This window comes from Cryptomeria japonica, chromosome 5 (genome assembly GCF_030272615.1).
Source record: "Cryptomeria japonica chromosome 5, Sugi_1.0, whole genome shotgun sequence".
Classification (NCBI taxonomy): domain Eukaryota; kingdom Viridiplantae; phylum Streptophyta; class Pinopsida; order Cupressales; family Cupressaceae; genus Cryptomeria; species Cryptomeria japonica.
The window spans coordinates 225,847,977-225,864,937 of NC_081409.1; the positions used below are offsets into that span (position 1 = coordinate 225,847,977).

Below are 16,961 nucleotides of genomic sequence, written 5' to 3' on the forward strand. Positions count from 1 at the left end.
AATGAATTTAAGTTACATTGTGATTGTGGAGCTTTCCTGTCATGAATTTATGTTACAAAACTATTATCTTTATTCTGACAATATGTTCACTAATTTTCAACATCCAAAATCCTCCATCTTCTACTCTCTACATTTGTTCACTAATTTTCAAAATCCAAAATCCAATATGTTCACTAATTTTTACTAATTTTCTAGTATTTTGTTTACTGCTACATGATGAATTGGGTAGGGCAAAATAAATGATTAAAGAAAAACGACGTGTTTGTTGGTTCGTGCTCCATTGCAAATCGTTCAAAGTATATAAGAATAGAAACCGGGTTTGAATGAAGAAATCAAATTTAACTATTTCATCTGAATTAAAATTGCATAGACTTGAAGATGTCAGAAAAGAATAACCTTTGCATTAAAAAATGTGGGTTTTTCGGTACTGCTGAGAATATGAATATGTGTTCTTTTTGTTACAAAAAATATATGGAGAAACAATCGTTAGCTGAAAAGGCGGCAAAGAAAGCGAAGGGGAAAGAAGAGAGCGAAGCAGCAGGTAAAAAAGCAGAAGAAAGTGAGAAAGAAGAAGGAAAAATGGAGAAAGAGGTAACAGAGTGCAGATGTTTCAACTGCAATAAGCGTTGCAGACTGGGTGTGAATTTTAAGTGTAGATGTAATCATGTATTTTGTAGCAAGCACAGATATCCAGAAGAACATAATTGTTCTTTTGATCACAAGAGATTTGGGCGTCAGAGTCTTGCAAAAAATAATCCCCTAATCAAGGGTTCCAAGATTGACAAACTATAATTTAATTCTTGATGTTAGGATAGACTGTTATGATCTATATGTGTGCTTTTTGTCTAATATAAATTGAATTGAATGAAGTAGTGTATTAGTTAGGGATGTGGGTGGTTATAATTTAAAGAAATGTAATTTAAAAGTTTAAGTTAATTAGATTGTAAGCAATCAAGGATCGATTAAATGTAGAGCGGGTTTCTTCTTCATATAAGTGGTAAGATTTTAAAGCAAGGGGTTATGCATAGTTAGTAAGACAATTATAATCAAATTAATGTAAAAGAATTAAGTTTTTGGATTGATTTAGTGTGGTGGAGGAACTAGCAACCAAAGACCAATGTATTGATCCTTGGGGTGACAGAATTACTTGTATATGTCATAAGTATAAAGATCAAGTATATTTAAATATTTCATGAATGAGCAAATATATATGCTTTATATTAAAGTGGAAAATACCCTCAAGAAAGCTTTGAGAAAGTTTTATAATTTGTTAGAAGATTGGCTAATCCCATATAACAATCACACTATAAAATGTATCATCAAATATAGATGTAAATCCTCAAAATTTCCTTTACAAACCCACAAAAAATTTCAAGTTAGTGAAAGGCTATGTATGCAAACACCTTCTTAGAAATAATAATACTTAAAATTGTATGGAAATAAATTTTAATTTATAGAGTTGACGCCTTATTCTACTTAGAATAGAGGAAATAAGAACTCTATAACAATACAAATTGGATAAGTCTTAACTTCGTTAAGAGAATCTTTATTTATAGCTCATTTTTGTTACCTTGGAGTTCTCTAAAACCTTAACATTTGATAATATTGTGCACCTAGACATCACATATCATTTAGATTTGTTGCCAAATCCTAGTAACAACCACCTTGTTTAGACATTAACTTCCTTGAAAGATAAATGACAGACAATTAATTAGCAATACTTTACAAGAATTTAAAATATTAGACTTACTTTAGGTTTACATGATGTCACATATCACCAATACAATAGAACATGTTCTAATGTGATTTCTCTCCTAGGTTTAGAGGAAACCTAGTTTTAGATCTACAATTGATCATGTCTATAATAAATATGAATCCTAATGGCTTAGAATGTCACATAAGTGCTTGCAAGCAACTTTAAAAATAGCTCCAATCATGTTTATAGCCTTTCTAAATGATATTAGATTCATTACATGTTATAAATTTATTTCTCCAGCTACCTCCTTAAGCCAATACCTTAAATGAAAATATAGTTATAGATCTGTACCATATTGCTTTAATGACTTCATTTTTTTCATAGAAATCCTCATTAAGTAGGTGCATAATGTTGAATCATTCCTTATTCAAATTAGGTTTGTGTTAAAGTATCAACCTCCAACTTCCACTTGCCACTATATATTACTTCCCTCCTTGGTATGGTCTTCTTCACTTGAAAATATATAAATTAAGTTAGAGTAAACAATTAAACTATATTGAAAATTTTATGCATATGAGATCATAATCATGAAAAATTAAATGAAAATAGAAATAATTACCAAAGAGGATACAAAATATATATTTTTAAAGGTTTATTAACAACCTCACGAGAATATGGGTGCTTAAAACCTCCATAACATCCAATATGCTTGTAGAATAAACATTAATTTCTTGTTGATAAATAATTAATTATCATAGCAATAAAATCCAAATGGTAAAGAATAATCACTATTGATGTTGAATCCCTCATCCATTATAAGTAACTTACATATAATATTAGTATTAATTAAATACACAGGATTTAGAAGGTTGATGACACCTTGCTTCTAATATTATCCCACTTGACATCATACATTATAAATACATCCATAGGAAAACATAAATGAACTAATTACAAGGCTCATGGACTTCTTGTACCATGTAAATTTTTATACATGACTAGAGGTTTGCTAAGTGAATAAATAACATTCTCTTAAGTTTTTAGCTTCTTTAGCTCTATTTGTCTATTAATAACTATTTCAAAAACAAAATGGTATTATCCATTGGCTGTTATTGTTGCAAAGATTAAGAGTGCATCATGAAGTTGTAGACTTCAAGGGATCAACCAAGAAATAAACCAACCACAAGAGAATGTTGAAACATGAACAAGAATGAACCAATAAAAATTAAATTGAAATTAATGAGATGAAATTGATATGATACTTGATGGAGGTAGAAATGCAACTACCTTGTTACAAATATTAAATGCATGATGCATTTTTAATTAATATTAAATAATGAACTATGACTCACATCTATCTACAATGACACTTAGGATAACTAATTTATAAACAATATTAAATAAAATTTACATGTGACATCTAAGCTATCCTAAGTAATCTTAACAATATGAATAGGTCCTAAATATGAACTAGTTAGGATATAACCTTATTGACACCAACACTCTCCCTTTAGTGCAACTTAGGTAGATAAATTATTATGAAAAATGATGCAAGTCTAATATAAGAGTACAATATATGGGTTTGGACAACTAGGCAATGTTGGGTACCTATGCATAAATAACCATGCAACTAATCTCTCACAAACAGGGAAATAGAGAAAACCTTGTGGGACAAAACTCCTCTCCAAAGGAGATATGAAAATCATGTACAAGTGAATGATGAAGTGATGTTCATGGAGGTATCAACATCAATACCCCCCAAGAATCCAATTGATAGCCCCCCCAGAAGAGGGAAAGAGAAAGACCATGTAGCCTCTCCCCTCCCCCCCTCCCCCCAATAATGAAGAATTGTTTGCAATAATGGTAAGTATTTGAAGGAAAAAGATAATACAACACTTTCAAACCACTTGTCTCCCCGTAGGGAGAAAGAAAACCATGTATACATGTAGGCATGCTTCCCATATAGGATATGTTGGAAATGATGGAAAATCTAAGAATGAAGGTGATCTCTTTGAAGTTACTCATGTGTCTCCTTGTTCAAGTGATATGATCATTCCCCAATCACACAAGAAAGTGACAAGATGGAACTATACATGGAAATTGATGTAGAACAAAATCCAAACATGAATATGTTGAGACAACATGAAGGTAGTGGCTATCATTAAGGAAGAGATATAACCTCTCAAATATATCCACCTTATAAAGAATCCCATCAAAGAGGGAAAATATATTTTTCTTTAAAATCATATGCCTATGTTGAGTTTTTTAATGTTTACTCATCACTAAAATCTTCAACATGTAAATAAAATTTAGCATATAGTTATTTTCTAAATGGAATCTCGGAAGAGAAAGATTTCTAAGTAAGAAGAGAACATGTGGTCTAGATATCATGTCCACCACTTTGTTAGTGTGAGATTTTGCCAAGATCAAGAGGCAATGGAAAGCACAAATAAGATAGAACAAAATAGATCATAGAAATAAACTATATTCTATCAAGATGAAAATACTGATCAACTAGATCATCAACCATTACATACAATGAATATAAGCCTGTGTATATAGGCAAGGCTATATGGATATGTGAGCACACAAACATGACATGTGGCTCAATAAGAAATAGGGGTAGGTAGGAAATAGGGGTAGGTAGGAAATAGGTGTGGGTAGGTACGAGAAACAATAAAATATTCCATATGAGGTGGATCACCCACCGAAGGTGGAGTGTAACAACAAGATCAACACCATAAAAGGTGGAAATTCTCCTACACACACTATCCCAATGTGGCATAGACACCCAAGTATCTCATACCTAAACTACTATGAAATGCATTCCCTAAGTAAACATAAGTAAGGTGTAATAATATCCAAGATGAATAATTATTTACACCAACACCCCCCCTAAGTGAAACTTAGGGGAATGCACTTAAGTCTACAATGCAACTAAGTAATGTAAGATGGGTCCTGACTACTAGGCCATGTTAGGTACCCATGTAAAAATGCAAATGCATGCAAACCAATGCAATGAAATCTCTCACAAAGCGGGGAAAGAGAGAAAAACCCAATGGGAAAAAACCCTCCCCCAAAAGAGAGATGAAAACTAGATACAAAGAACTCTCATAAAAGTATGTGAAGGAAAAAACCCCATGTGAGGAAAATGTCCCCCCCATATGAAAGAAGAAGAAGAAGAGAGACTAGGAAGCCCCCCCTCAATGTGGAATTTGCACCAATGATAGAAGCTCGATGTATGAAGAAATTGCTCCACAAACATCGAACAAAATTCCTCCCCTTAGGAAGAAACAAAACCAAAGGTATATCCATGAAGTCTTCCCAATCATGAAGGGAAGATGTATGAAAAAAACTCATGATGAATGGAATCTCTGAAAAACTGCTCAAGTGTCCCCATGTCAATGTTGAAAGATACCCCTCCAAAGGTGGTAAATTGTGCCATACTACTAAAAAAGGCACTCCAAGATCTAGTGGAGATGGATGTATAACATCTCCCAAAGACTCAGATGTCTCCTCAAAAGATAAACAAACCTTCTCCAACTGTTGTACATAAGTATCCACAATCATGTCAACCTCAAAAGAATGATCATGTAGAGAATCAACAAGAGGTTCAGAGTGTGCCCTCACAATAATCAAAGAAGGATCATCTTCATCAAAGAGAAGATGAATGTCATCAATGATGTCTCCCAAATCTGCAATGTAGGATTCCACAAACAAACCTGCAATGTCTGTCGAGTAATCATCCCTTGAATTTGAAGCTGGAAGACAATGAATATCTTGCTGCACTGAATCACATAAAGGAAAAACTGTCAGACTATCCACATCATCAGGTGCAATAGGTGTTGTGATATCAATATGAGGAGGTGAAATACAAGGCTCAAGAATGGGGTCACATGTGAGAATCCCCATGTTTAAGTGCCCAATGTTCTCCTCAAAATCTGAACCATCACAAGAAGTATGGTCATCATGGGTAGAATCATCAAATGTGAAATCATCATCAACAACAAAATTTGAAAAGGAGTATAACCAAGATGCATGATCAACCACCCCAATCGCAATGATATCTCTTGTCTCCAAGTCTCTAATGAAAACTGACCCAGGTTTGAACTCCACAACTCTCTTAGTTGCGTCATGTGTGATTTGATAGATGGAAAGGAGATTGTTTGTCAAGTGTGGTACACACTACACATCATTGAAGGAGTTATCCCTAATGTCAATAGATCCTTTTCCAATCACATCCATGTATGTATGATTGCCCATCAAAATTTGTGGCATGGTGCAACGCTCAAATGTAGAGAACATAAACTGCGTAGATGCCATATGATGAGAAGCCCCTGAATCTAGAAGTCATCTCTCTGAATCATGACTTGTTGTAGCACAAAGAGATTTTCCTTTTCTTGTCCCAAAAGAGTGAGTCTTCCCACTTATAGAAGCCATGAATGCTTGCCCTTTTCCTTTTGAATGTGAGAAAGTGGAAGTTGATGAATCATCCTTCTTGTAGACATTAGGAAAATCAATGTTATTCTTTTTGAGGATATGTGTGAGCTCATCAATCTTCTTAGAATGGAAATGATGCTCCTCATGACCAAAATTTTTACAATAGGCACAAGTAGGTCTCTCCCTCTTTGGTGAGTTATCCCTCTTGGAAGAGGATTGATCTCCTTGTTGTGGAGAGGATGATGCTTTGTCCTTAGGCTTTGATTGCCATTTCTTCTTGTTTGAGTTATCCTTTTCTTCATTTCCTTTGTTCCCTTGATTTTCCCCTAATGCTTGAGACTTAGAAGACTTAAGAATGCCCATGCTTATCAACTTAGTTTGTTCCATCATCAAAATTTTAGTGAAAGTATCAAATGTAGGCATTATGTAGCTTGAACTCATTGTCATCCTATGGGTTTGGAAACTAGAAATAAATGTTGAAGATCAATTGAGTACCCTTCTTATCAATTCCACAATCCTTGAGTTGTGCCCTCAACTCATTTGCCTTAGTGACATAATCTTGTATAGTATCAAAGTTCTTGGGATCTAACATGGTGAGATCACTATCAATCTGATATGCCCTAATCTCATCAACTTGACCATACAAGTCTTGAAACTTTTTCCAAGCATCCTTGATTAGAGTACACTTCTCAATATGAAAAATGAGATCCTTTGATACATACTTTCTTAAGGTACCAATTGCCATGATATTTTTAGTGACCCAATCCAAGTGACCAACTGGATCAACCTTAGGATCAGTGGGAGCAACAATAGTTCCATCAATATAATGAGTTAGTCCTTTTTCTATAAGTTTACTCCATGCATCAATTTTCCAAGTAGCATAATTATGAGGAGTTAATAGAGGAAAATTAGAAGAACCCACAGTAGAAAAAAGGAAGCAACACAAGAGCACAAAAGCATAAGAGACAACCTCCAAATCCACACAATCAAAGTACCCCCCCAAAAATGATGATTTTGGCACTCTATATGTAGTGCATGTACAATAGGCCACTTAAAAAAATTGCAAGGTGGACTTCTGATTTTATTTTATAACTGCCCCAATAGGCTGAGAACTACAAAGCAAAAGATCAGAAAGATAGAGCTATGCAATACAAATGCCAAATTGGCCAAATAAGACCATATGATGAAGGTACAATTTCTACCCAAAATTGCTGAAAACTCATAGAAGATTATGAAAGTAGATGAAAAATTATGCACTTTTAAAAAATATGGCACCTGAAAAGGAGTCCATATGAGCCCAAATGAAGCCTCCAAAGTTGTAAAAATTGGAATTTCATGATTTCTAAAAAACCTGTATCCGACAATCCAAAAAAATCCTACACCATTGTACATATCACAAAATTCTAACCCAAAACAAAAAAAATTGCTCGAAAAAAGGAGTCTAGATGAGTGAGATATCGCTATTTGAAAATTGCTTGCAAAATTATAATTTCAAGAAACTTTCCATCGCGACTTCAAACTTCAAATGCCTCTAGATTTGGCCAGCGAAGTCCGATTTGGATGAAACAAAAGGCAAAAGTGACTTTCTTGGAACTCCTCAATCTAATGGTTACCTCATATTTGACCCATCAAGCTTCAATAATAACCTACAATAGAGAGCTCCAAAATGCAAACCCCAAATAGCATCAAATTTCTCTCAATTGGCAAATCAATGACACTCTAATGGCTCTGATACCTATGAGATTTTGCCAAGATCAAGAGGCAATCGAAAGCACAAATAAGAGAGAACAAAATAGAAGATAGAAATAAACTGTATTCTATCAACATGAAAATACTGATCAACTGGATCATCAACCGTTACATACAATGAATATGAGCTTACTTATATAGGCAATGCTATATGGATATGTGAGCACACAAACATGACATGTGGCTCAATAACAAAAAAGGGTAGGTAGGAAATTCGTGTGGGTAGGTAGGAGAAACAATAAAATATTCCACATGAGGTGGATCACCCACTGGAGGTAGAGTGTAACAACAAGGTCAACACCATAAAAGGTGGAAATTCTACTACACACACTATCCCAATGTGGCACAAACACCCAAGTGTCTCATACCTAAAATACTATGAAATTCATTTCCTAAGTAAACTTAAGTAAGGTGTAATAATATCACAGATGAATAATTATTTACACCAACAATTAGTTTCCTATGGTTGTACTTGAAGACTAATGGAATTGTTGTAAGAATGTCATCCACTCGTTATAGTGTGATTGTTGCAACTTTATTCAAGATTGTAAATAATATAGTTGTTACTAATTAGTGTACATGAACCATCATTTTCTTTTCTATTATATATCACTTCTATTTATTTACCACTATAATGATTGAATTTATATTTTTTAATATGTACTGTAATTCATGATATTAACTCTGAATATTTCTAGATGATCATAAGAGATTTTCCTACCTCCTCATACAACAACACAATACCCATAGTATAATCACTTACATCCAAATTTTGACTTTGAAAAGTTGTTGAATAGTTTAAAGTGCACAAATTAGACCCATGCTTACCTTTTCTTAAATAAATTTAATTTAAGTTTTTAACTATTTTAATTATACTTTTCTTCAATGTCCATGAAAGCATGTAATTGGGTTGACATATATAAAAAATACTTCACAAACTTCTAGATTTATTGAGTTGCTCAAACAAGACTCCTTATTTGATAATTATTACTAGTATTTGACCACTTTAAAATAAATTCCAGTTGGGAGGGACTCATTTCTCCTCTCGATTGATAATCACATGACCAAAATACACCAACATATTTATGGTAAACTCATAATTTTGTCATTAACAAGAGTTGGTTCTTGTAAAGAATATTAAACACTTTTTTTACATGTGAGAGAATTTCTTCATATACTATATTAAACAACTTATATCTTAAGAAAAAAAACAAAAACAAATTATCAAAGGCCTTAATATATTATTTATTAGAAACATGAAGGTGAGAAAAGTATTATATAAAAAGTAGTAACATCAAAGCACTCCAAATTCTTTTCCTTAGTTGAAAAATTCCTGAAGTTGAAGAAAAATGACCAAAAGGGGTAGAAGAAATGCATTTCAGACTTATAAGTCCGATTTGCATTTAGGAAGGGTCAATAGTCATATAGGTGCATATCAGAATTACAAGTCCGATTTACACTTATGCAAAAACAAAGGGAAGAAAAAATGAATTTTGTGCAAATCAGGGTTATAAACCCGATTTACACCTAATAAAGGATTATGGTACAAGTTAGGGTTATAACCCTGATTTACACCTAATAAGCAAACATGGTGCAAGTCAGAGTTACAAGTCTAATTTGCACTGACTATTAGCATTTGGAAAATATACAGAAGGAAAACGATGTGAGTCGGGGTTATACTCTCAACATGTAGTGTGAAGAGGAGACTTGGTGTAGATTGGTGATACAGCCTCGATCTGGACCGTTAGGTAAGAGCTTGGTGTAGGTCAAGGTTATACCCCCGACCAACACCATTTGAAGGGGAATTAGTATAGGTCAAGGTTATAAACCTGAGCTACACTAAAATGGACAGACTTGGTGTAGGTTGGGGCTATAACCCTGCTATGCACCTGAAAGGGAGAATTTGGTTGAATTTGGGGTTGTAACTCCGACTTACACCATATTGATAGGACTTGGTATAGGTCAGGGTTATAACTCTGACTTACACCTAACATGATTTCTTAGGATTGTTAAGATATAGCCCTCGTGAATCTAACTAATGGTAAATCGGTTATTATCTGGAGAGTGATATATTAACAGAGCATACAGTTTGGAAATTAAACATAAACAAACTAATTGCTATGAACAGTTGCCTCCGTAGGAGCATGTCCATAGGTGGCAACTGCCATGTATGGACATGTCCCTATGTAGGCAACCTTTCCTCTTGTATTTAAACCGGATTCAATGATGGAGACGATCAATAACTCACGATAATCAGTCTTCCAAAATCACTATCATTATTCTTCGATCCATATTTCACAATATGGTTTTAGAGCCAGCATATTAAGAGAATAAATTAGATAGCCATATTACCCATATGCATTTATCGGAAGTAAATAACAAATCGACGCAGAGGCTATATATGCTGAGGATATATCTGACTAAGAAAATATTCAAATTATCAAGTAATATGAGATTGGAAGATAGACTCGAAGGAGCCTCCAACTTTGTTTCCTGGAAGATATGAATCATTGCCATTCTTTAAGAACTAGAATTAGAGTCTTATATAGAAGAAAATCTAGACATGCCAAATGGTGAACCAGAGAAATCTACTTGGAAAAGGTGTAATAATAAAGCAAAGAAAATAATTATTGACTCAGTCAAAGATCATATTCTTCCATCTATAGCCAGACTTCCTAAAGCATATGAAGTATTTTAAACCATTAAAAATACATATGAAGTTAACAATGCGAGCATAATGTTAACCTTGAAACAACAACTTTTAAACATAAAGATGAATAAAGATGATACAATATCTTCATACTTTTCAAGGATATCTGAAGTTAAAGACCAATTACAAACTATTGGAAATGAGGTAGATGATCAAGAAATCTCTCTCATAGCCCTAAGAGGATTACCAATTTCATGGGAATCCTACATTCAATGTATTAGCAGAACACCCCCCTTACCCAAATTTGAAAAACTTAAGAATGAGTGCATTCAAGATGAATCTCGACTAATCTCAACAGGATTAGGGCCAAATAAAGAAGGAGAAATCCAAGCACTTAATACAAATACCTTCAACAAAAAGAAAAAGTTCTCCAAATGGAAGAGAGGAAATAAAAACCATCAAAAAAGAGATATGTCTAAAATTCATTGTTACAAATGCGACAAATATGGGTACACTCACAGGAATTGTCCAGAAAGGAAGAAAACACAAGCTACTCTGGTCGAAGTCAAAGGAGAAAACTCACTTTTCTTCTTAGCCCTATCAAGCAAAATAAATACAAATAAAAACACTTGGATCGTAGACAGTGGAGCATCAAGGCAGATAACTGGATTTAGAAATCAGTTTGAAACACTTAACGGGCACTCAAGTGAAGAGGTTACTATTGGAGATAACTCCACATATCCTGTGAAAGGAATTGGGACCTATACTATCAAACTAAGAAATGGAGTATCTCTACAATTAAAGGATGTTTTGTTTGTACCTGGAATAAAAAGAAATCTAGTCTCAATCTCAGGCCTAGCTGATCAAGGATATCGGGTTACCTTCAATGAAGATAAAGTTCTACTCTAGCGTAAAAATACAAATATCAAAAATGCCATAACAGTAGGTTCAAGAGATGGTAGCCTATACAAACTATGCAGTGATCAAAAGGAAGCACTAAATCTTGAAGTTTCAAATAATAATGAATTATAGAACAAAAGATTAGGACACCTAAGATATAGTGCTCTATCCAACATAGAGAAGATTACTTCAAGTCTGCCCCAACTAAAATCTGAACACACAGGCATTTGCAAAGGATGTGCCTTGGGAAAGAATGTGAAAGTTTCTTTTCCCTCAAGCGAGCACAAATCAAAAGTTATTTTAGAACTAATTCACTCAGACCTATGCGGTCCCATGTCAACACCATCCCTAATTGGATCCTTATACTAAATAATCTTTGTTGACGATTACTCTCGAAAAACATGGATATATTTTCTGAAGTGCAAAGACTCAAATGAAGTACTATCTAAGTTCAAACAATTCAAGGCACTAGTAGAAAACCAGTCAGGGAAGAAAATTAAGGTGTTAAGATTCGACAATGGGGGAGAATATACATCTGACAACTTCAAAGACTTTTGTAATTTTGTTGGGATTAGGAGGGAGTATATTGTACCATATAATCCACAATAGAATGGAGTAGCAGAAAGAAAGAACATAACCATAATTGAAGCAGCAAAAGCCATGATGCATGACCAAAACTTACACACTTCATTCTAGGCAAAAGCTTCAAATACAACAGTCTACATTCAAAACAGATGTCCGCACTCAGTTCTAGAAAACATAACTCCTGAAGAAGCTTTTACAGGGAACAAACCAAACTTAAGTCATTTAAGGATATTTGGCTGTCCCATATATATCCATGTTCCTAAAGAAAAGAGGACAAAACTAGAACCATCCAGAAAAAGAGGTATCTTCATTGGCTATAGTGAAAATACTAAAGGATATCACATTTACATTCCAGGGAAAAAATTTGTTGAGATAAGTAGAGATGTAAAGTTTGAAGAAAAGACTACACTCAAAGAACCTGAAGATGATAACATTACTAAAGAAGAAGAAGATCACATAATTGAGATTGAGAGGGAGAATATCATAGAAAATTCCGAACCTTTAGACACTGAGAAGGAGGACATCATAAGAGCTTCTGAACCTCTTGTTGATGAAAATATTGAAACACTCAATAACAAGAAAAGACCTCTATGGGCAAGGAAAATGATTGAAGAGAATAATGTAGAACCAAATGAAATTTCCAAAGAAAATAAGAGAACAAGAACTCTAAAATGTTATGCTGCACTTCTAACTGATCTCACAAATTCCGAACCAACAAATGTTAGAGAAGCCTTATCAAAACAGGCTTGGAAAGATGCTATGGTTGAAGAATATCAATCTATACTAAAGAATGATGTTAGGGATATAGTGCCTAGACCAAAAGACAAATCAGTTGTCTCATCCAAGTGGTTATTCAAGATCAAATATGCATCTGATGGCAGCATTGAAAAACATAAAGGTCACTTTGTGGCTAGGGGATTCTCTCAAAAAGTAGGAATTGATTATGAAGAGACATTTGCCCCAGTTGCTCGGTATACGTCAGTAAGAACAATCATTGCAATTGCAACATCCAAAGGATGGAAAATTCACCAAATGGACGTAAAGACTACCTTCCTAAATGGTTCAATTGAAGAAGAAGTATATATAGAAAAACCAAAAGGATTCACCATATGTGATAAAAATTGCTATGTTTGTAAACTATTAAGAAAGCTCTCTATGGGTTAAAACAAGCACCTAGGGATTGGTATGCAAGGATAGACAACTATCTCTCAAAACTAGGGTACTCCAAGAACCTAGCAGATCCCAACATCTACTTCAAGGTTTCAAATGGAAATATGATTATATTGGTCCTTTACATAGATGATCTTTTGATAACAGGATAGGATAATCTCATTGAGAAATGTAAGCAAGATCTGGTAGCAGAATTCGATATGAAGGATCTAGGGCTTCTACATTATTTTCTGGGATTAGAAGTATGGCGAAAGAAAAACTACATCTTCCTAAATCAAGGAAAGTACACCATAGATATTCTAACTAGATTTAGGATGATGGAGTGTAAGCCATTAGCTACACCAATGGAAACTAATTTGCACAAGCTGAAAATTGAGGCAGAAGATTCAAAACCTACAGATCCCACACTCTATAGACAAATCATCAGTTCACTCATGTATTTGGTAAATACTCATCTTGATATCTGCTATTCTACAAATGTATTAAGTCACTTCATGTGTGAACGTAAGAAGATACATCTAATGGCTGCTAAACACATTCTAAGATATTTACAAGGCACAATCAGACTTGGCTTAAAGTATGAAAATGTTGAGATTCAACTTGAAGGATATTCTGATTATGATTGGGCTGGAAGTACCATTGACCGCAAAAGTACTACAGGGTGTTGCTTCAGTCTTGGTTCTGCTATGATATCTTGGTTCAGAAGAAAATAGTCAGTAGTTGCACAAAGCTCCACTGAAGCAGAATATATGGCAGCCTCCATGGGAGCTCGTGAAGCGATATGGCTAAGAAAGTCATTATTTGGATTATTTGGAAAAACTCTGAATTCAACAATAATTCACTGTGATAATCAGAGTTGTATCAAGCTCTCAGTAAATCCAGTTTTTCACAATTGATTCAAACATATTGAGATCCCTTATCACTACATAAGAGATATGGTAGATCGAAACATCATAAAACTAGTGTACATCAGTACTGAAGAACAAAATGTTGATATCTTCACCAAGCCACTTGCAAGATTGAAGATAGAATACTTCATAAGTAAACTTGGTATGACTAGATTATAATTGAGATTATTAGGATGAAATTCCTACCATGTGTAATTTGTTCATGAATAAATAAATAAAATGTAAATTGCAATATTCTAACTATGTTCAAGAAGATGATGATCTTCTTATGTTTAAGGTTACTATTTGAAGGTGATGATCTTGACAATAGTTGACCAAGTGTCAAGATTGACTACATTAAGTTGTTGTCTTGGACTGTGCTGGATATCTTGATCCTAAAGTATGTGATCATCTCATGATTGACTTCTTAAGTGATTGTCCCGAACTGAGCCGGATATCATGATATTGAGTTTATTGTCATGAAAGGACTATATTAAATGTTGTCTCGAATTGTGTCAGAAGTCATGACAGAATATGCTCCCAAGAAAATTACATAGATCCACTCCTGCTAAGAGGGAGTGTTAAGATATAGCCCTCATGAATCTAATTGATGGTGAATCATTTATTATCTGGAGAATGATATATTAATAGAGCATACAATTCGGAAATTAAACATAAACAAACTAGTTGCTATGAACGGTTGCCTCCGTAGGGGCATGTCCATATGTGGCAATTGCCATGTATGGACATGTCCCTATGTAGGTAACCTTTCCTCTTGTATTTGAACCGGATTCAATGATGGAGATGATCAATAACTCACGGCAATCAGTCTTCCAGAATCACTGTCATTATTCTTCTATCCATATTTCACAACAAGGATTTAGGTGTAGGTCGAGGTTATAACTCTGACTTGCACTTGAAATGAAAGAGGACTATGAAGTGGCTTAAATCGGGGTTACAAACCCATTTTTCACCTCAGACTAAAAATTTTTAAGGGAAAGCATAATTTGGGTTCATAACTTTGATTTACACCAAAACACAAAACTAACTTAAAAGGCCTAAAAAAGGACCAGAACCTTCGAATCAAGAATCGATGGTCCTAAATAACATGCAAGGGAAAAAATAATACATCAAACAACGTTCCTAGAGTACGTGGGCTACAAATTGGACAAAATTTGTAGGGGTTGTCCTATTTATGTGACTTACCCAAAAATGAGGACAACACAATGAGTATGCACATTTTTAAAAAATGACCTAAAACAATGAAATTTAGCCTTTACCATGTTTTGTCTTTATAAATCTACCTTTAAAGTACATGGATATTCTTTTCCAGGAACTTTGAAGCACCAATACTGGTCAATACAGCCCAATTTTTCTAATTTTTGTCTTGGTAACACTACATGATTAATAACTTTTATAAATAGAGACATCATCCCATAACTAGGACCAATAAACATACTACTAAAGGTTTTCCTTTCTTTTTGTTACTCCAAAGTGTTGAGTCACATACAAGGCATGTGATTTTCTTATTAATATCTCTCTTTTTTCTTTGGGCACATAAAGTCTCTGACCTTATATGGAAACCCATCAAAGAGATAGCATATATTTTAACCTTCAAACTCATCATGCTTACCTTGACTTTTTAATTTGTACTCATCACTAAAATCTTCATTATGTAAATTATGTTTAGCATATATTTCTTTTCAAAATGGGCTCTTGACATATAAAGATTGTCAACTAAGGAGAGAAGAGGTGGTCTAGAAAGCATGTCCACCACTTTGTTAGTTTCCCCATTCTTGTACGTGAGGACTAGATGAAATTGTTGTAAGAATCCCATCCACTTGTTATTTTGTGACTAAGATAACTTTATTTAAAATTGTAGATAATATAATTATTTTTGATTAATAAAGAGGCGTTAACTAGGGCATTGACCCTTTACATAGCTAAAAGGCTATCAATTTTAAACAAACCAAGCAAAGGTGCAAACCCCAAACAAACAAAGTTGGATAGGTCAAACAAACTTTTGAAATTGGCAACAACCCAACCTAACTCAAGAGGGGGGAGAAATACCCTAAACTTGACGAAGGGGGGCAAGGACAGGCGGTCGATTTTCTCTTCCACTTGCGTCAAACAACCATCTAGTCAACACTATAATTAGGAACATTCAAAGAAAAATTAGGCAGGGAAGACTAATGGAGGAGCATCCCCAGTTCATAGCAATCTTGCATCAACCAAAAATATTTTCTTTCTATTTTGTTTTATGTTTGCAGTATCACCTTTTCTTTCTGTGTGTCCCACTTTTGGCTTACCGGATCATGTGGAGCTAGATTCTACTTGAAGACTTTATCATCTTTCTTGTTTCCAGACTGCATCGCATCTGGATCATTTTCTAGTAAGATATTGCTATTGGTTTCCTTGAAAATTTCCTATTACTGGCTGCCTAGATCTATTTTGGTAATGTACTAGAACCCCTTCTGAAGCTTACAGAGCCTTGAGCATTGATTTTGATTTTCCTTGGTGCGTGGTTGACCTTTTCCCGCGATCTACATTTTATCCATTGGATTTTTTGGAGGAATCTCTTGATGGAGGTAGATCTTATTTAATTTACACATTAGGTCTTGTTCTTCAGGTTTTGATCCATTTTGGGTGGATTGGATTCTTTGGATCGATATGTATATAATTGAAATTATGCATAGAATTCAATCAATCAGAGAATCAAGTAGCTAGAATATGCATAGAAGATAGGTCCTAAGCTTCAAGGTCTCAGTTGTGACCTATTCTATATGTTCTACTAGTCCTGTGAGCCGGTTATGATGTAACCCGGTTGTTATAATCGGTTGGTTGTAATGAATTTTCATGAAATAAAACAATCTGGTCTGCATTT

The 16,961-nt window shown here is 34.2% G+C and overlaps 1 protein-coding gene across 1 annotated transcript; it reads left to right on the forward strand.

Annotated features, from left to right (window-relative positions):
- Window positions 1-471: 471 nt before the first annotated feature.
- Window positions 472-792, forward strand: LOC131875832 (zinc finger A20 and AN1 domain-containing stress-associated protein 3-like). The gene has a single exon (XM_059220518.1). The coding sequence runs from the start codon at window positions 472-474 to the stop codon at window positions 790-792; it is 321 nt and encodes a 106-aa protein (XP_059076501.1).
- Window positions 793-16,961: the final 16,169 nt, after the last annotated feature.